We start from the raw sequence: 21,539 nt of genomic DNA, 5'->3' as shown, positions 1-21,539 counted from the left end.
CCTCGTCGCCGCCCGGTTAGTGTTTGTTTTGTGCTCTGTGCCGAGCAGTATGCCTAGTTGATTGACGCGGCGTGCGATTCTTGTTCATGTAGCTGGAGTTGAGCCCATGCGAGAAGTTCTTGCTCTCCGATTCGTTCGACTCGGATGTTGAGACGATGCTTGCGACCTTTCGGCAGTAGACACTAGTGATGGCACTTGCCGTGAAGGAGCACGAAGACGAGAACCGGAAGCGGCGGCGAGGATCGACCGTCGGGCGTCTTTGCATTCCTCGAAATCGCCACCTTGGGAACGAGATGTTGATGTAAGACTACTTCACGGAGAATCCAACATATCCATCGCACCTCTTCTGGAGAAGGTACCGAATCCTTCACAATACGATTCTCGAAGATGAGAGAGGCATGGACTTGGAGTTGTTCTACGACAATGTGGGTAGCCGTGTCAAACCAGCTAGAGACCCTAACCACATTAGAGCTTTTCTTAAGACCTACAAAGAGATTGAAAATGCAAACGCCCACTTTCAACTTTAAGAGGATCTCATTGAGCACCATTGGTAAAAGGCTGGACAGTAACAAACTCATTTTTGTATTCATTTGTATTTGTATTCGGGACAAGTTTTGTATTGCATTATTTAGTTTGCTTCGATGATTTGAATAATTATTTGTAATGTGAATGATTGTTGTATTATGTTGGTATTGAATAATTATTTAGTTTGCTTTCGTAATTTCAATAATTATTTTGTAGTGTGGATGTTTGTTTTATTTTTGTGCTGTGGATTTGATATCTGCGGGCCGGTGGGATGCGGGATGCAGCGGCGCAAAAGCAGACCCCGCAAAGCCGACCTGTAAAAAAGTATCTGCCGTAAATATCATTTATACGGATCCGTTTGAGGAATCTGCATCTACAGCCGTCCGCGCCGGCCCGCAAAGCCAGTTTTCCGCGAAGTGCAAACGCCTTTTGCGGGCCGACGGGATGCAGGGTATGCTAGAGTTGCTCTAAAAAAGGCGAGGCCTGGCGTTAAATAAATGACACCTTGAAAAGCAGGAAATAAAAAAAATACTTTCTCTGTTTTATAATATAAAAATATTGTTGACACTAAGAGTACAAGATACATAATGTTGCGTGATCAGCTTTAGCTCACGAGACACTCGACAAAACAAGCGAACACATAATATAACAAAAGAGCGTGACCGCTACAAGTTCTGTTTAGTGTTACTCCCTCCGTTTCTAAATATTTATCTTTTTAAACATTCAAATGGACTGCAACATATGATGTATGTAGACATATTTTAAAATGTAAATTCACTCACTTTTCTTGCTATGTAGTCACTTATTAGAATAGAATGGTTAGGAACAGAAGGAGGAGAGGGATTGGTCTTGTGGGGCCATGCGGGCGACACGGGCGACTCGGGCGACGCCCGCGGCGTTCACCGCGATCCTGACGCCGGCGTCCGTCATCCCTGGCGTGGGGCACGTCGGCGGGAGGTTCTAGGCTCTCGCGGAGTCAGATGCTGAGGACGAAGATGACGGGGATTGCGCCAGAGACTTGCCGGAGGTGTACTCGCCGACGCCTTCGTCTGTGATCTGCGAGGCGTTCAATCCCGGGTATTCGGAAGAGGAAGTGGCCACGATTGTGGATGATGTCGTGCCGATTGATGATCCGGCGCGGCAAGGAATGCATGATTCGGCGATGCAAGGCTTGCGGGCAGAGGATAAGATCAAGATTGTTCGACGCGTGGTTCATCGACGGACGGCGGCCACGGCGATCCGGCCATGGAAGGGGCCTATTCCTAAGGTGAGTCTTCCAAAACCAATCTTGTCAGATTTCATTACAGAGGGATCGTGGAAGGTAGTGAAGAGGAAGAAGAAACAACGACCGTCGGCGGCGCAGGCGCCGGCGCCGGCGATCGACCGATCGAGCGTGATCCGAGCGGAGCGGATCTCGCGTTTGAATTTTTTGCTGAGCGCTGACGGGCTGGAAGCGGTGGGCCGCTGTGAGGGCGTGTCTGCGTTTAGCCCGTCGGGCCAGGGAGAACTGTTTGCGTGTGGGCCGGGATTAGCAGGGCTTAAGGCCCAGGCAAAACCGGCTGGCGGCGAGCGGGCTGTGGAGGCTCATGTGCATGAGATCGCATCGGGCGTGTCATCCCATGCACGATCGGGCTCTCTCTGCCAAAACGTAGATATCGCTAGGGTTCGCCGCCACGGACGGATTGGTTTTCCTTCTCCTGTGCGTGGACGTGCAAGGCGGGTGTCGGGTAACTGTCTCGGGCTTCTGACGTTGGCAGGCGAGGACGACATGCCGCCCAAGGCTCCGCCACCGGCCAAGCCGCCTCTTGCGAAGGCAGCGTCGGGGGCTCCGACTGCGGCTGTGCCGGCGTCGGCGGCAGCTACGGCGCCAGCGCGGGCTGCGGCGCCGCCGCCGCCTAGGGCCGCGCCCCCTCAGACGCAGCGCCCCTGGCCTCGACAGATGGCTGTCGGGCGGGGTGGAACTGCCAATGGTGCTGCTGGCCGCGGTTCGGGCGCGTTTGCGGGTGACAGCCGCAACCCTCCCCGTGGTCAGTGGGGAGACGATGGCTACGACGCTTACGGGCATGGCCTTCATCGCGGTTCGTCGTCCACCGGTGGTGGGCGGGGCTATGGTTGGACGGATCACGGTGCTGCCGGTCGAGGGTTCAAGGACCTCCAGGAAATTTTGTTGAGGGTGCGGTTGGCCCGAATAACCGATTCCGGGGCCGCTACCGCAATGGTCGTGGTGGTCACCGGCGCTATCCTCCGTGCAACCTGCCCGGTGCCACAGGTTCGGACACCACAGAGATGTCCACCGATGATGCTGGTCTTACTCAGGCGGCGGTGGAGACGGTTCGGGCCCTCGCCGATGTGACAGTACCGGTGACCACTCAGCCTGATGATGCTGCTTCCGACAAAGGTACGGAGAAGGCCGGGGGTGACAAGCTGTCCAAGTGGGCGACTAAGAAGAAAAAATTGATCTGTTTCCGGTGTGGTGAGACGGGTCACTTTATGGTTGATTGCTCTACTGAGTTATGTGATATTTGTCGGAAACCCAAGCATGTGGCGGCTGAGTGTCCACTTCTTCTAGGTCCCAAACCTACAGTTAATATTTATGGGCTCTGTTGTTCTGAGTTGATGTTCTTTGAGTCACCAAGCGTAGCTCCGGTGGCTCCTGTCATTGAAACTTCCTTCCCCGGGGTGGTTAAGGTGGTTAATGGACCTCTCACTGAAGCCCAAATTATTCAGCAGTTGCGGGAGTTGGCACCGGGGAACTTTAACTGGTCCCTGTTGAAGTTACCAGATCAGACTTTCAAAGTGGACTTTCCATCTAAGGAGGATCAGAAGAGAATTCTCAAGTTTGGCATGAGTAGAGTTACCGGCACAAGTTTTGTGTTGCAGTTCGATGAGTGGAAAAAGAAGGAGCCTCAGGGTATGCCGTTGACTCAGATCTGGGTGCGTTTTCTGGGGGCGCCATCTGAGCCCTTGGATAACTTCTTGGTCACATGGAGCCTGGGATCCTTGCTCGGTAAGACGGAGCAGGTGGATATGCCCTTCACACGTGCTCATGGTGTGGCGCACTTGCTGGTTAGTGTGGCTAACATCGAGTTCTTGCCGGATGTGGTAAGATGGAGTCACGAGGGCATTGCTTATATGTTGAATGTCGAGTATGAGGACCCTAATTTGTTTCAGGAATTTGAGGAGGTACATCATATGGACACTTCTGAGGGGGGAGGTGCTCCTGGGAACCAGGGTGATAGCGCACAATATGATAGTGATAAGGCTTCCGGGCCTGCGGATTCGTCTAAGGCAGGAGAGCCCGCTCAGGGGAAATCGCCGAGTTCGGTCCCGTCTAACATGCTGCAGCTTGGATCCGCAGGAGCTTTCTCAGCGCCTCCTCGTCTTTGGAGTGATCGCGTGGACATGGATGATCCATCGGAACATTTGCCGCCGATGATTATGGGGGCTGACTCTGTCTTGATCGTCGATGGATCGGGAGGAATCACTGGACAGGAGGTTCACGCTACTCCTCCTTCCTCGCAGTTGCCTAGGCTAGAGGTGACGGCCACGCTGGACGGTTTGGCAGATTTGGGCGGGCGGGAGGTCCGGCCCTCATACGCTCCTACTGCACCTGCTTCGAGGGGGCCCATGGCCTGCGCGGGGGCTATGGCCTCCCCGGGGGCTCTGGCGGGCTTGGGTGGGACACGCGGGCAGGAGGCCTACGCACCACTCTCTCCCTCCATGGCGATGTGTTCCCCGACGACTGACACGGCGCCATCAAAGGCGGTGGCAGCCTTCTTGGGAGGGTCGGCCGGTGGGGGCGGCCAGGGACCGACCACCACTTCTCCGGGCAGACCTGCTCCTATAGCAGCACCCGTCTTCGGTACTTTCACTTGTGCTGGTGCGGCGCCAGTGGTGGGTCCGCTTCGGTGACGTCACCGGGATCTGGATACCGGCCAAGGCCACGTGAGGCCTCGACGACGCTGGGGGATCGTTCGACTGATCCAACTCAGTCGCGTTCTGTTGGGGGTCGGGCAGGCGGCCCTACTCCCAACGGGGCCATGAGGGAGGAGGTCATAGCTTTCGGCGGGATCTCAGATCTGGTCTCTGAGGGGCGGCGGATAAGCAGCCGTCTCCAGGAGCAACCGGATGTGGACGACATGCAGCTACGGTGCGCTTTGCGAGTGGCCAAGCTTCATGACGTGGAGGTCACTACCGGTATGTCTGTCAATTTGTCTAATTCGATTTTGCATTTTTCCAATGATGAGATAGTTCATAATGCAAATCAATTAGGGGTCTCCCTAGGTAGTAATGATACTGAGATCAATGAATCCATTAATGATATTCTCGATCTCGAAGCGGAGTGCGCTTTGGAGATGATTCGTAACATAGTTGCGGTTGAACCCATGAATGATCACGACATAGAGGCGTTGGGAGTTAGGGCTCTTGATAGCTTGTGTGCGGATCTGGCTCCTGAGGTACAGGAGGATGTGGGACTCGATTCCCCGTTGGTTTCAAGCCATGTAGATGTTCCAGAAGATAAGTCCCCAGAGCCCGGTTTTGAGGACCGGCAGGTGGACACGTATAAGCCTAAGCGGAAGTGGAAACAGAAGGTTTATCCAGCTTCGGCCGTGCGTAGAAGTGCTAGGATCCGTACCTCTAAAAAATTTCATGATGAATTATGAGAGGAATTTTTTGGAATAGCAGAGGTCTTAAGGACTTGGCTAAAAGAAGGTTTCTAGCGAAGCATCTATTGAATACCACTTGGATTTTATTGCCCTATCCGAGACGGGAAGGGACAATTTTACACCCCAATTCCTTAGTATTCTTTCCGGAGGTGTTGACTTTGACTGGCATTGCTTACCTACAAGAGGAAGATCCGGCGGGATCCTACTTGGAGTTAGGTGTGACTCGTTGGAAGTGCGGAGTGTGGTCATGGGGGATTTTGCGGTAAAATTTCGGGTCAGATCTAAAGTCGATGGGTTTAACTGGGCGTTAGTGGCCGTTTATGGGGCCGCGCAACCAGAACTCAAACCGGATTTCCTCGCTGATCTAGTTCGTATTTGTGGTAGCGAGCAACTTCCACTCCTAGTTGGGGGTGATTTTAACATTATTCGAAGGAGGGAGGAGAAGAATAATGCTAACTTTGACGGCAGATGGTCGTTTATGTTCAACACCATAATCGAAAGCTTGGATCTAAGAGAGATAGAGCTATCTGGTAGGAAATTCACTTGGGCTAATTCTCTGCCTAACCCGACATATGAGAAGCTGGACCGTGTTCTTGCTAGTATCGAATGGGAACAAAAGTTCCCGCTCGTAATAGTCCAGGCATTATCGCACGGAATTTCGGATCACACCCCGTTATTGGTTGATTCTGGAGAGCCATCCCACATGGGGAATAAGAATATATTTTCTTTCGAGCTATCCTGGTTTGATAGGGAAGGGTTCTTTGAGATGGTTGCTCGAGAATGGGCGAAAGAGTTAGGAGGAAGGTCTCCTATCGAGAGATGGCAGAATAAGATCAGGCATTTGCGAAGTTTCCTGCATGGCTGGGCTAAACATATGCATGGGATTTATAAGGCTGAGAAGGAAAGACTCCTTTTACTTATACAGTCCCTTGACTTAAAAGCCGAATCCACTATTTTAGATACCAGGGAGTTGGAAGCTAAGGTAGAGGCGGAGTTAAGGCTGAAAGATCTCCTTCGGGAGGAGGAATTGAAGTGGGCTTTGCGAGCTAAGGTTCGCAAGATCGTCCAAGGGGATGATAACACTCGGTTTTTCCATATGATTGCCAATGGCAAGCACCACAAGAAGAGGATATTTCAGCTTGAGCAAGAAGAGGGGACGATTGTAGGTCAAGAGAATCTGAAAAATTACATTACGAATTACTATAAGCAGCTGTTTGGGCCGCCGGAAGATAACCATGTGTCTTTAGATGAGATCAGAATTGAGGATATACCTCAACTTGCGCTCGACGAGAATGGAATCTTGAATGCCCCTTTTACAGAGAAAGAGGTGTTTGATGCTATTTCACAAATGAAGAACAATAAGGTTCACGGGCCGGATGGCTTCCCGGGGAGTTTTATAAACGATGTTGGCATATTATCAAGGGGGACTTACTCCCGATGTTCGATGATCTTTTCTCTGGACAACTTCAGTTGTTTCAACTTAATTTTGGAACGATTACCTTACTTCCCAAGAAGACAGAGGCTGTTCGTGTTGAGCAGTTCAGGCCCATCTGTCTTCTTAACGTAAGTTTCAAAATTTTCACCAAGGTCGGGACTAATAGGCTTACGCAAATTGCGCACTCTGTTGTGCAGCCGTCCCAAACTGCTTTCATGCCAGATAGAAACATCCTGGAAGGGGTTGTCGTTCTGCATGAAACACTCCATGAAATCCACTCAAAAGAACTTGATGTAGTAGTTTTCAAAGTGGACTTTGAAAAGGCATACGACAAGGTCAAATGGCCATTCCTTCAACAAGCTTTGCGTATGAAAGGTTTTGATCAGGCCTGGAGAAACCAGGTAGACTCTTTCATGCAAAAAGGGAGTGTTGGAATTAAAGTGAATGATGACATAGGTCACTACTTTCAAACACACAAAGGCCTGAGGCAAGGGGATCCGATGTCTCCTGTACTCTTTAACATAGTGGCCGATATGTTGGCAATTCTCATAGGAAGGGTCAAGGATGCAGGTCAGGTCGGTGGCCTCGTCCCACACTTAGTAGAAGGAGGTGTATCCATTCTACAGTATGCCGATGATACCATCATTTTCATGGAGCACGACTTGGCGAAAGCCCGCAACATGAAGCTCGTGTTATGCTTGTTCGAACAATTGTCCGGATTAAAGATTAACTTCCACAAGAGCGAGTTGTTCTGTTTCGGAAGAGCTAATGATGAGCAAGATGCGTACAGGCAACTGTTTGGATGTGAATTGGGGGCTTTACCGTTTACGTATTTAGGTATACCTATTCACCATCGTAAGCTTACCAACAAAGAATGGAAGTGCATTGAGGATCGTTTCGAGAAGAAATTGAGCTGCTGGAAAGGCAAGCTGATGTCATATGGAGGAAGATTAATTCTTATTAATTCGGTCCTCACGAGTATGCCCATGTTTCTTCTCTTATTTTTTGAGGTACCGGTGGGAGTCCGGAAGAGACTAGATTTCTATCGTTCACGTTTCTTTTGGCAGAGTGATGATGTTAAGCGAAAATACAGACTTGCTAAATGGGACATCATCTGTAGACCGAAAGACCAAGGGGGTCTTGGTATTGAGAATCTGGAAGTGAAAAACAGATGTCTCCTTAGCAAGTGGCTGTTTAAGCTTTCTGTCGAGACGGGGGCTACTTGGGCGCAGATCTTGCGGAACAAGTACCTTCACTCCAGAACCTTGTCCCAGGTGACAGTGAGACCGACTGACTCGCCTTTTTGGAAATGATTGATGAGAGTTAAATCACTCTTTTTCAACAGGACTCGTTTCGTAGTGGGAAACGGTACTGCTACGAGGTTTTGGGAGGATACATGGCTAGGGGAGACGCCCCTCGCACTCCAATATCCTTCCTTGTATAACATTGTTCAGCGTAGAGATGCCAACGTTGCAACAGTGATGCAGTCCGTTCCGCTTAACATCCAGTTTCGGAGGACGCTAGTGGGGACCCGTTGGGAAGCTTGGCTCCATCTCGTTAGAAGATTGATGGATGTTCGGCTGTCTCAACAGCCCGATCAGTTGTGCTGGAAATTATCTAAGAATGGCGAATTTTCGGTTAAATCCAGGTATTTGGATGTTATCAACTCTACTGTGATTCCTAGATCGAAACATGTTTGGAAAGTCAAAGTTCCTTTAAAGATCAAAGTGTTTATGTGGTTTGTGCATAAACAAATTATCTTAACGAAGGATAACTTAGCAAAACGCAATTGGACAGGATCTACCAGATGTAGTTTCTGCGACCAACACGAATCAATCAAACATCTCTTTCTAGATTGTCGCTTAGCAAAAAATTTGTGGCGGTCGGTACATTGCTTTTAACATTACACCACCGAATTCCATCAATTCGTTATTGGACGTGGCTTGATGGGATAACTTTTGATATCGCGAGACATATTCGTGTAGGAGTGTGTGCTTTATTATGGGCAATCTGGAATTGCAGAAATGATTTGGTTTTTAACAGAGCAACAAATATTCATTTTTTGCAGGTTATATTCAGAGCCACTGCGCTGATCCGTATGTGGTCGCTACTCACTCCGACGGAGGCCAGGGAGCATTTGGTTACTGCGTCTACCCGATGGGAGATGGTAGCTCGGGATATTTTCAACCGGTTTGGATGGCGGTCATGTAATAGGATAGACGTATAGTGCTCTTATCCTTCTTTGCCAGCCGGTTGTGGCTTTTTCTTTTCAGCTTTGGTGAAGCATTTTCCTATTTCATTTCAGACTTGGAGACCTCTGTTGGATATTTTGTTTTTTAATAACATTAGCCGTATGCATCGTTCAGATGCAGAGGCTGTGGCTTACCCCTTTTCGGAAAAAAAGGAACGGAAGGAGTGCATCATATGGATGTTCTTCGTCATCCGTCGTGGAGATAGGCTGGATGGCGACGTGGAACCGAAAAGGGCGGCCTCCTCCACAACGTGGCACCTCTCATGCACGCAAAGGACACGTGTGCGCGCCTGGAAAGCGTACGTGTCGCTCGGGCCTCTTCGCGGGATGATGGTGTTGTGCTAGTCGGCCGCAGCTCATTTGCGCGCGCCCTACTGGCCGGCACCACCAAAAGCAAATGAAACCGCTTTTGGATTAGTTAATTGCGAATTACTAGGATTCAGGTTGGATTTTGACAGGGAAATCAACGCCGCGATCTTTACTACTAGTAGTGTAGTCTGGTGGTGCAGAGCTTGTGCGAGGAGCAGATCATCGTGCCCATGGAGACCCAGCAGGAGCCGACCAAAGCCGGCGCGGTGGTGGCGCCGCCGGGCGTCGCCGGTGAGCCGGCCGGCAGCGGTGGCAGAGTTCTCGAGAGTAAGATCTGTTCTTTCTTGAACCTTTGTGCGATGCTGACTCTAATCGATCGATCCGTCTTGCTCCCTGCTGCAGATGGACCTCCGGCGCCAACAGCAGCACAGCAAGGACCTGCAGCCCCTCCGGGTTCAGCAACCGACAGAGGTACGTACACCATACAGTGTCCATCAGCTGCTTCAAGTTTCGGCGAATTTGATTGCAGTTTTTTTTATGGTATGAATGCAAAAACGCACGAAATGAATGAATTCTCGCACAGACGCGGTGCTGGCGAAGGTGGAGATGGAGAGGAAGCTGTCGATGGTGAAGGCGTGGGAGGAGAACCACAAGAGCAAGGCCGACAACAGGTGCATGCCTCCACTCAACTCAGCTTAACTGAACTTTGCACGACAGAGTTCTCTACTGCATCTTTGGTAATTCGATTCTACGTGTGATTCTTAACCGGCCAAAATATATGGTTCAGGGCTGAGCAGAGGATGTCGTCCATCATGTCGTGGGAGAACACCAAGAAGGCGGCTGTCCAAGCCAAGCTCCGAACACGGGAGGTATGTCTCTCAACTCTGAAACTCTGTCCCCCGCAAAAAAAAAAAAAAAACTCTGAAACTCTGAATCGGGCCTTACTTCCGGGCACTTGAGTTAGCTGCGAAGTTCAGCCTGTTCTATACACCACAGGCCAGTTGACGATAATGCTCCTCAAATATTCCATTTGCAGGAGAAGCTGGAGAAGAAGAAGGCGGAGTACGCGGAGAAGATGAGGAACCGGGTCGCGATGATCCACAAGGAGGCGGAGGAGCAGCGGGCCCTCGTGGAGGCGAGGCGGCAGGAGGAGATGATCAAGTGCCAGGAGATGGCCGCCAAGCACCGGTCACAAGGGACTACGCCCAAGAAGAAATTCCTCGGTTGTTTTGGATGAGCAGCCAGCCAGCCAGCCACTGAAACATAATCATAGTGAAAGTTGTGAAGTAGCTTAGGTAAAAGAGGTGCTCTCTCTACTGCTCTTGCTCTCTTCTTTTGGAACATCGATCATAAGCTTGGATCGTGCACTGAATGTCTGATGCACATACATAATGTTGTTGCGCTTGTTCTGTTTCGGTTTGTGGGATGTGATGTAAGCTGTGTAAGTAAACAAACGGTACTCAGATTTGAGAAAATGTCAAGAAATGTTTCCTAAGAATGTCACTCTGGTTCTTGTTATTCAGAGATGTTCCCTTCTTTTTAGTGCCTTCAGACAAGATCGCAGGCAGGCAGGCAGGTTTAGACTTCACGAATTGTCGGCTCTCGCCACACTTTGGTAGAGTTCTTTTTGTCTTTTTGAGACAACACGCTGCCCGGTCCTTTTCTTTTTTGACGCAACACACTGCCCGGTCCTGGGGCAGGCCGAGCGGGGCGGCGGCCCCGGACCGCCCGAAACCAAGGGGCCCATCCCGTACTACACTTAATTCTGAAGGCCCATGCATATTAAAAAACTAGAAGGAGGCCCAGGCTCATGTTTGACTCGCATAGAGAGATGCTGGAGCGCGCAGTTTCTATATGGCGGGAGCAACTAGTTAATAAGCGCTTTTTTGGAGCCTCGCAACGATCAGCGTCATTTGGCGCGCTCTTAGCCATTCGTCACGTGTTGCGCTCTGGGCGCTCTCTCCGAATTTTGTTTTTTTATTTTTCTGCACGTGTTTTCGGTTTTTAAACGATTATTTTGGGTTTTTTCGATGTTTTTGTTTTCCATCGGTCTTTCTCAGCTTTTCAATCAAAAAATATTGAAAAAAAACTTTTATACGTGAAAAAGTGAGTTTTTTTCTTTTCGCGAGAGTCACGGTTTTGCTTTCGCGAGTTATGGCCGTGCCTCTTCAAAAACGGAAAAAACACATTCTTTGTTTTTTTTTCTTTCGCGAGAGTCACGGTTTTGCTTCCGTAAGAGGCACGGTTTGCTTTCGCGAAAGTCACAGCCGTGCCTCTCGAAAACAAAAAAACGCGTTTTTGTTTTTTTTTCTTTCGCGAGAGTTACGGTTTTGCTTCCGCGAGAGGCACGGTTGTGCTTTCGCGAGAGTCACGGCCGTGCCTCTCGGAAAGGAAAAAACGCATTTTCTGTTTTTTTCCTTTCGTGAGAGTCACGGTTTTGCTTCCGCAAGAGGTATGGTTGTGCTTTCACGAGAGTCATAGCCGTGCCTCCTCGAAAACGAAAAAAAACGTATTTTCTCTTTCTTTTTTCCTTCTACGAGAGTCACGGTTTTGCTTTCGCGAGAGGCACGGTTGTGATTTCACGAGAGGCACGGACGTGCCTCTTTCGGAAAGGAAAACCCGTGCTCCCGGTTCGGTTTTTTCGTCCTATTTTTTTTGTCCGTTTTTTTGTGAAAAAATATTCGTCAAAACCTATCAACACGAGATCTAGTTTTGAAGATCTCGACGCGAGGAATCAAACGGTGAAAGCGGTTCAAGATTTGAACGCACGGTTTGAGAGATAAAACGTTTTGAATAAACGGGTTTACGAAAAAAGGAAAAACTCCCTGGTTGCGACAAGTAGCGTGCTGCATGTGCACCACTTGTTGCAACCAGGGAGATTGGAGTTATCTTTGTAACAAGGACTCCTCAATTAGTGATTTCGCTATATGGTGCGTACCGCGCCGGGCAGCATCGTAGCGCATACCCCTTCACGCATGCTACTGTTTCAATGGGCCGGCCCATTTCGGGTTTTCCCACACAACCGGTTTTGGGAAACCTTCCCTCAACCGGGTTTTTTCTCTTTTTTCTTTCTTTTCCTTTTTTGATCTTTTTTCTGTTTTCTTTTTATTTTTTTATTTTTTCTGTTATTCTATTTTTCATTTTTATTTTTGTTTTTGATTTACGTAAATCTTCTAAATTCGTATTTATTTCGTGATTTTTTTTTCAAATATTAACATTTTTCTGGTAAATATGGTTTTGTTTTTACAAATTTGTGAACACTCTGTTAAATCATGTATATTTTTTTGAAACCATGAACATATTTTTATAAATTTCGAACAATTTTTCAAAATCGTGAACATTTTTTAGAACTTTATGTACATTCTCTTAAATGATGAACATGTTTTAAAATTCGTGAACATTTTTTTTGAACTTATGAACATTTTTTTGAATCATGAACAATTTTTAAATTCAAGACAATTTTTTGAAATCATGAACATTTTTTATAAATTTTTGAAAAGAATTCGAATTCATGAACCATTTTTTAGAATCATGAACAATTTTTGAATCATGAATATTTTTTGAATCATGGACATTTTTAAATTCTAGACAACTTTTTGAAATGATGAACATTTTTTACAAATTCTTGAAAACAATTCAATTTCACGAACATTTTTTGAAATCATGAGCATTTTTACAAATTTTATGAACATTTTTCAATTTTGCAAACATTTTTTGAAATCATTAACATTTTTTAAATTTGTGAACATTGTTTCCCAAATTAATGAACAATTTTTGAATTACCGAGCATCTTTTTTAAATCATGAATATATTTTTAAAAATTATGATTATTTTATTCAAAATTAGCAACTTTTCTGAAATTTAGAACCTATTTGATATCCTGAATTATTGAAAAAAAGAAAATAAGAAAAAGAAAACAGGTCATGCGCAAAAAAAAAACAGGCGGCATCCCGGCCGCACATGGGCCGGCCGAGAAGGGGAGCGGGGGGTGCGCGCCCGCTTCCTTCGCAGCGCGTGCTGCGCCGTACAGGAGGCCTCGCTGGAGCGTACACACCAGGACGCATCGCCTTGGCTAAAGAAAAGAAAAAAACAGGAGGCATCGCGGCATCCTCAATTCGACTTCTACTGGAGTCCAGGATGTCTGCGTGTTCGTCTTTCTTCCTCCCAACAAGCAGCGATCTTTGCATTTCTGATTCTATACTTGTCCAACGGTTTTTTTCGATTGGTACTACTAAGGCCCTGTTTGGCTACAGGGACTAGACTAGAAAAATTCTTTTTTAGTCCCTATGTAACTAAACAGGAGGGATTTTTTTTAAGGGACTAGAAAAAGACTCTACTAAAGGGTCTTTTTTCTATAGTCCCTGGGACTAAAAAAAGTCTAGTCCTTTGCAACCAAACACCCCTAACTTTTTCTCCCATGAAAGAGCATGCACTTCAATTCGCAAGATCTGTCTCACCTCCTCATATGATCAGTTTGTCTGTCATATTCAGCTCAGTGGACAATTCCAAGTCTAGGCTGCAATCTCAAAGGTCCATCACTGTAGGAGTATTTCTGAGATCTCATCTAACGATTCATCATTTTCTGCGATGAATGAATATGCCTCCCTGCTGATACGTACTTACTCAAACCTAGCGTCCCTAGCTAGAAAACTGCGTGCTGAATCCTTCAGATAGAGATACTAGCTAGTGCATATGTGAGATTGTGAGGTGCCTGCTCCATTGTGTTTATGCTTAATTTGGTGACATGTGAGAAAGATAAAAGGCAAGAAACCGTGCTGTGTGTGTACACATTTGTTTGTTCGTGCATGTGTCTTCCCCCGAAGTGGCATGTTAATTGTTGTTGGTTCTATACAACGTAGGATTAAAAATTTCATTTACTTATCCTTCTTTAGCCCTTCTTGGTTAGTTATATCTTCTTCAGCAATTTGCAAGCTCCGGCCAACTGCTTAGTACTAGTTTTCCTGAACTAAACACTTGATGAGCTCTTCTTGTTCTCTCAATGATTTGGATGACATTAATATATGCTTACGGTCTTTTACAGTTATAAATATATATTCTTCCTATATAGCACCAATGCCTTCTTTCTCTGTGTGGCATACACATTCGCTGAATCCTGGCAAAAGCAACGACGGCTACAGCAAGTTGCAGCATGTTCGCACTTGCTCCATCATGTGCATTTACACTAGGATGACACAGGCATAATTCAACCATGCATCAACACATGAACATGGGAACACATGAACACTTTTACACAATGACAAGATTAACTTCCGACAAAGACTGCAGAGGCCGGGGGTCATCCTCCTTTTCTAAAAAAACTTCCGACAAAGACTAAATATATTTTAAGCTTCTATTATCTAAAAAAATACACATTTATTCTCAACTTGGCTATGAACTAAAATTCAGTTAAGAGGTCAACAGACAATCAGATCAGTGCCAGTGCATCCGAAACAGCCAGCCATTCAAGTCTCCTTTGCATGTGCACACGCAGAGAAAGACCGCTCAAGGATGAAAGGAATCAATAGAAAATTATGATGCCGGAAAAGATTCCTATACGGTGCAATCCTATGAATCAAGCGACCGATGTAGAAAAAACTCCTAAGAATTCAAATCCTATGAAAAAATATTCCTTGAATAAAAAAGGCTCTTAATAGCATCTACGGCCGGACTTAGCAAATCCAACCACGGGCGCGTCCGCGGGCACTGACAGGGCACTCCTAAAAAAATGCAATTCACATTCGGACACCTCAATTACCATATCTCAAATCCATACAAACTCATGCAACTACGTCATGCACACGCATCGTCCGGCTACTCCATCACACTACACTAAACATGCCATCGGACTACCAAAATTTGGCATGTTTGGCTATGGTGGAGTTCACCCATGGCTGCCTTTGCCCTTCCCGGCGCCCTTGTTGTCCTTCTCGCGGAAGTACCGGTCAAAGACGCAGTGCGGATCGGCCCGGATCTGCTCGTCTCCAGAGCTGTCCTCCTTCTCCTCCTTCGGTGGCAGTCCGGCCATGGCACGGACCGCCCGATTCTGCTCTCGGTCGAGGGCGCACGTGTTCCTCCGCTGCCGTTTCTTCACAATGCGGGCGCTGATGCCTTCCTCCTCTGCGGCTGCCCGCGCCGCCGCCGCCATTTCCGCCGCGATACGGGCCTCGGCGGCCCTTAACCTCTCCTTCCCACGGCGGGGCGCCTGTTCCCGGTGGGACTCATAGTCTGCCCGAACGGTGATGGGAAAGGAGAGGTGTTCCAGCTGCCGGGACCGCGAGGATCTAGCACAAGAGGACCTGAGCACCCGGTGAGCCGACGCTATGGCGTCGTGGCGGACGTATCCGTCCGTCGGTCGGGCGCTGTCCTCCCGGGAGCGGCGGAGTGCAATACGGACTGTCATTGCCTCCTCCAACCCACACGGGATGACACCCCAGTCGACGGATCCAGACTGGTCGGAGTCCGATCCGTTGTCTGCCACGGCGGAGAAGGCCGGAATCCGCCGGAGGTGAGCTCAGTTGGCGAAGGGGGTGGAGTGAAGTGGCTAGGGTTTGCTCCGACGAGCGGATGGGGACGAATATAAGTGGGGTCGGGTGGGCCAGCATGGGCCGTGGCGGGCGTGCCCGGGCGCCCCATATCCGCCACATATTTGGGCTGGATATGGGTGGGTCAAAAATTCGTGACCGATCAGTGACCGGACGGCCCGCCCGGGCGTATGAGGCAGGTTTGAGAGGTACGGCTATAGATGTTCTAATGTCTTACCGTGTGACTCACAATTTGGTGTAGCAACATTGGCGCCGCGTAGGAAATCTTGTGTTTCATGCTTGCACCAAGTATATTGGCATTGACTATGACTTTGCGAGAGAAGGAGTTGCTAAGAACCTTCTAGACATTTGGTTCATTCCTTCTAAGGTCGTGTTAAAAATGGCTTCAGAAAGCAAGGTCATACGAATATAAAAAGGGTTCAAGCACAATCTCAAATCAAGCGAGTTGTAACTGAAAGAGGTTATTATAACATGCTAAAAATAATTGTACTTCTTGATATACATGAGTGATTACTAGTTAGAGATGAAACCGAATTGTATCCTGAATAAGACCAAAGGCTTGTTGATCAAGATTGTAAAAAATTCAAACCATGCAAGCTAGCCTAGGCTAATGCTCTCTCTATTAATAAACAACCACACGACCTCTATGGAGTTGGAACAATTCAACCAAGCACCAAAGTTTATAGTGTCATTCGCAACTTGGACACTGATAACTCACACTTGTTGTATCAACTCTCACCACGAGATTGTATCCATTCAGTACCAACCCATTGAAGGCGGCCTCGATGTCGTTCGACCTTTCCACTGCCACCATTGCTATGGTAACACATCCTGTCCAAGGTGATGTCACTTCGGTGGTCAAAACTTTGCCATGCCTGCTTACATAAGTGAGTCAAAAGTTCCTCATAATAATAAATAAATAATAATAATAACAATCAATTATGAAGTACCCCCTCTGTTTCATATTAATTATTAGGGATTTTTACATCTGTGCCCCTGGTTCCTTAACTCTACTCTCATTCATTCCCACGCTCTTAACTTTTGCTCACTTTTCCCCACTCCTTTGTCTGAAACCCTCATAAATGGTCACAACGGAGGATGCCGTCGGGTCAAACCATTGACCTTAACTCTGACGAGTGGGGTCGCATTAAGACACGTCAGATGAGCTTGTCTGAGGGATCCCCTTGTCTGAACCTCGAGCAACTTCAGCAGCACGCCGCTCTGCCCCCTCCATCGCCGTCATGCCCTCCATCCACTAACCCCATTTCGCCTCCGCCGCCGTCGTGCCCTCCGCCAGATCTACCCCCACATCCCCCTCAGGACTAGGCAACAATGTCAGGGGAGCAGGTTCTCAAGCCCATCAACCGTGGAGAGGATTGGGTCGAATCGGCGGCGGATAATTCATGGATTACACTTGGGTAAGCGTCGTTTCCCTTCTAACATATTTGCTGATTCATACATTCAGCCCTATTTGACAGCTAGTCGCGTGAATCGATCAAATTTTGCTGAATTGTTCCCGGCCTAACTGTAACTTCTCCTTATTTGAATCGAGTAGGATTCACTAGTAGAAAAGGGGGCAATGGTCCAGGCTGGGTCAGCCCATTAGTCCCGGTTCAGTCTAGAACCGGGACCAATGGGGGCATTGGACCCGGTTCGTGAGCCTAGGGGGCTGGCCGGGCCACGTGGGCCATTGGTCCCGGTTCGTCTGGACCTTTTGGTCCCGGTTGGTGGGACGAACCGGGACCAATGGGCCTCGCTCCTGGCCCACCACCATCGGTCCCGGTTGGTGGCTTGAACCGGGACCAAAGGCTACCCTTTAGTCCCGGTTCATGCCACCAACCGGGACCAATGGGGTGCCTATATATACCCTCGCCCGCGAGCAGAGCACTCCAGTGCTCTGTTTTTCTCTGGCCGGCGAGGGGAGGGGTTTGTGGTGCTCTAGCTCACCTCCTATGCACATGAGGTGTTCGATGAAATGCCCGAGCCACAGTAGTTAAGCTTTCTCCTCTCGAAGCTCGACCTCAAAGCTCCATTTTCCTCGAGATTTGTCTAGATTTAGCGGTCCTTCACGCCCCACCCCCGTCTTCACCGCCGTCGACCACCCGTGCCGATCTCATCACCGACACCACCGTGGTGAGCCTCTTGTTCTTATCTTCTTTCTGAAAGGAAAAATATTGTTACTTGTATGTTAAGATAGATACTTTTATAATTTTCTTACTTTTATTATTGCATCTTATATAGTGCGATGGTTTTGGTATCCGCCCCCGTCGGCCCTCGTCTTGTCTATGATTCGGATGTGGTATATATATTATCTTTATAACTATTGGTTCATTTATTGTTTATGAAAATTATGCGGACCAACGTGACATAGATTTTATTTATCTAGGATGTATGTGAACCGGAAATTCCAACCGACCCTATTGTCGAGAGGTTAAATTTAGTTGAAGAAGAAAACAATTTCTTGAAGGAAAAAATAAAACAAATTGAGGAGGAGAATATGATATTGGAGTTGCATGTTGCGGATGTCGTCGATGATCACAAGATCAAGATGGATGCAATGCGCTTGCAGATTAGAAAGATTAGAAAATATGCCATTCATACCAAGGCTTGGTATCATTATGCCGTTGGATCAATTGTTACCTTGGTTGTGATTATGATCGCCTTTGTTTTTGCATTAAAATGTTTTACATAGTTTCAATGTATGGTTTAATTAATTAGATGCTCTGGAGAGCTATATGTTGTTAGATGAGAACTATGTATGTACTTTGGTTTTAATGTGATGATGAACTTCTATTAATTTGGACACTTAATTATATATAATGCACGCAGATGAACCGGCAATGGATGTACGGTGACATACACACCTCCGAGTACATTAAGGGCGTGCATGAGTTTCTCGATGCGGCTGAGGCAAACAAGCAGAATGGTTTTATGTGTTGTCCATGCCCTGATTGTGGAAATACGAAGTCTTACTCTGACCGGAAAATCCTTCACACTGATGGGTTTCGTAGTAATTTCAAAAATTTCCTACGCTCATGCAAGATCATGGTGATGCATAGCAACGAGAGGGGAGAGTATGATCTACGTACCTTGTAGATCGACAACGGAAGCGTTTGGTTGATGTAGTCGTACGTCTCCACGGCCCGACCGATCAAGCACTGAAACTACGGCACCTCTGAGTTCTAGCACACGTTCAGCTCGATGACGATCCCCGGACTCCGATCCAGCAAAATGTCGGGGAAGAGTTTCGTCAACACGACGGCGTGGTGACGATCTTGATGTACTACTACAGCAGGGCTTCGCCTAAGCACTGCTACAATATTATCGAGGACTATGGTGGAAGGGGGCACCACACACGGCTAAGAATATGATCACGTGGATCAACTTGTTGTTTCTCTGGGGTGCCCCTGCCTCCGTATATAAAGGCTCAAGGGGGGGGGGGGTGCGGCCGGCCTAGGAGAGGCGTGCCAGGAGAGTCCTACTCCCTCTGGGAGTAGGATTCCCCCCCAATCCTAGTTGGAATAGGATTCGCGGAGGGGGGAAAAGAGAGAGAGAGGCCGGCCCCCTCTCCTTGTCCTATTCGGACCAAGGGAGGGGAGGGGCGCGCGGCCCATCTTGGGCTGCCCCTTCTCTTTTCCACTAAGGCCCACTAAGGCCCATATAGCTCCCGGGGGGTTCCGGTAACCTCCTGGTACTCCGGTAAAATCCCGATTTCACCCGGAACACTTCCAATATCCAAACATAGGCTTCCAATATATCAATCTTTATGTCTCGACCATTTCGAGACTCCTCGTCATGTCCGTGATCACATCCGGGACTCCGAACAACCTTCGGTACATCAAAATGCATAAACTCATAATATAACTGTCATCGTAACCTTAAGCGTGCGGACCCCACGGGTTCGAGAACAATGTAGACATGACCAAGACACGTCTCCGGTCAATAACCAATAGCGGGACCTGGATGCCCATATTGGCTCCTACATATTCTACGAAGATCTTTATCGGTCAGACCGCATAACAACATACGTTGTTCCCTTTGTCATCGGTATGTTACTTGCCCGAGATTCGATCGTCGGTATCCTATACCTAGTTCAATCTCGTTACCGGCAAGTCTCTTTACTCGTTCTGTAATACATCATCCCGCAACTAACTCACTAGTTGCAATGCTTGCAAGGCTTAAGTGATGTGCATTACCGAGAGGGCCCAGAGATACCTCTCCGACAATCGGAGTGACAAATCCTAATCTCGAAATATGCCAACCCAACATGTACCTTTGGAGACACCTGTAGAGCTCCTTTATAATCACCCAGTTACGTTGTGACGTTTGGTAGCACACAAAGTGTTCCTCTGGCAAACGGGAGTTGCATAATCTCGTAGTCATAGGAACATGTATAAGTCATGAAGAAAGCAATAGCAACATACTAAACGATCGGGTGCTAAGCTAATGGAATGGGTCATGTCAATCAGATCATTCAACTAATGATGTGATCCTGTTAATCAAATGACAACTCTTTGTCCATGGTTAGGAAACATAACCATCTTTAATTAACAAGCTAGTCTAGTAGAGGCATACTAGTGACACTCTGTTTGTCTATGTATTCACACATGTATTATGTTTCCGGTTAATACAATTCTAGCATGAATAATAAACTTTTATCATGATATAAGGAAATAAATAATAACTTTATTATTGCCTCTAGGGCATATTTCCTTCAGTCTCCCACTTGCACTAGAGTCAATAATCTAGATTACACAGTAATGATTCTAACACCCATGGAGCCTTGGTGCTGATCATGTTTTGCTCGTGGAAGAGGCTTAGTCAATGGGTCTGCAACATTCAGATCCGTATGTATCTTGCAAATCTCTATGTCTCCCACCTGGACTAGATCCCGGATGGAATTGAAGCGTCTCTTGATGTGCTTGGTTCTCTTGTGAAATCTGGATTCCTTTGCCAAGGCAATTGCACCAGTATTGTCACAAAAGATTTTCATTGGACCCGATGCACTAGGTACGACTCCTAGATCGGATATGAACTCCTTCATCCAGACTCCTTCATTTGCTGCTTCCGAAGCAGCTATGTATTCCGCTTCACATGTAGATCCCGCCACGACGCTTTGTTTAGAACTGCACCAACTGACAGCTCCACCGTTTAATGTAAACACGTATCCGGTTTGCGATTTAGAATCGTCCGGATCAGTGTCAAAGCTTGCATCAACGTAACCGTTTACGATGAGCTCTTTGTCACCTCCATATACGAGAAACATATCCTTAGTCCTTTTCAGGTACTTCAGGATGTTTTTGACCGCTGTCCAGTGATCCACTCCTGGATTACTTTGGTACCTCCCTGCCAGACTTATAGCAAGGCACACATCAGGTCTGGTACACAGCATTGCATACATGATAGAGCCTATAGCTGAAGCATAGGGAACATCTTTCATCTTCTCTCTATCTTCTGCAGTGGTCGGGCATTGAGTCTTACTCAACTTCACACCTTGTAACACAGGCAAGAACCCTTTCTTTGCTTGATCCATTTTGAACTTCTTCAAAATCTTGTCAAGGTATGTGCTTTGTGAAAGTCCAATTAAACGTCTCGATCTATCTCTATAGATCTTTATGCCTAATATGTAAGCAGCTTCACCGAGGTCTTTCATTGAAAAACTTTTATTCAAGTATCCCTTTATGCTATCCAGAAATTCTATATCATCTCCGATCAGTAATATGTCATCCACATATAATATCAGAAATGCTACAGAGCTCCCACTCACTTTCTTGTAAATACAGGCTTCTCCAAAAGTCTGTATAAAACCA

At 47.4% G+C, this 21,539-nt stretch overlaps 1 protein-coding gene across 1 annotated transcript; it reads left to right on the top strand.

Moving 5' to 3' along the window:
* The first annotated feature begins 9,188 nt into the window (after positions 1–9,188).
* LOC125530257 (remorin 1.4) lies at positions 9,189–10,705 on the top strand. The gene is made up of 5 exons (XM_048694651.2): positions 9,189–9,514; positions 9,590–9,658; positions 9,771–9,858; positions 9,975–10,056; positions 10,224–10,705. Exons 1-5 carry the CDS (start codon positions 9,418–9,420, stop codon positions 10,422–10,424), a joined length of 537 nt encoding a protein of 178 aa, XP_048550608.1. The 5' UTR covers positions 9,189–9,417; the 3' UTR covers positions 10,425–10,705.
* The last annotated feature ends 10,834 nt before the right edge of the window (positions 10,706–21,539 follow it).

This window comes from Triticum urartu, chromosome 6A, assembly GCF_056163025.1.
Source record: "Triticum urartu cultivar PI428250 chromosome 6A, HENAU_Tu73, whole genome shotgun sequence".
NCBI lineage: Eukaryota > Viridiplantae > Streptophyta > Magnoliopsida > Poales > Poaceae > Triticum > Triticum urartu.
The sequence above is the reverse complement of the archived record's forward strand: the minus strand, read 5'-3'. Positions and strand labels throughout refer to the sequence as shown.

What these genes read in the sequence shown, in the direction of transcription:
- LOC125530257 (XM_048694651.2), top strand. Translation starts at nt 9,418, where the DNA reads ATGGAGACCCAGCAGGAGCCGACCAAAGCCGGCGCGGTGGTGGCGCCG. An exon ending in CGGTGGCAGAGTTCTCGAGA is followed by an intron (nt 9,515 to 9,589) that starts GTAAGATCTGTT and finishes TCCCTGCTGCAG; the next exon opens with ATGGACCTCCGGCGCCAACA. An exon ending in CCAAGCTCCGAACACGGGAG is followed by an intron (nt 10,057 to 10,223) that starts GTATGTCTCTCA and finishes TTCCATTTGCAG; the next exon opens with GAGAAGCTGGAGAAGAAGAA.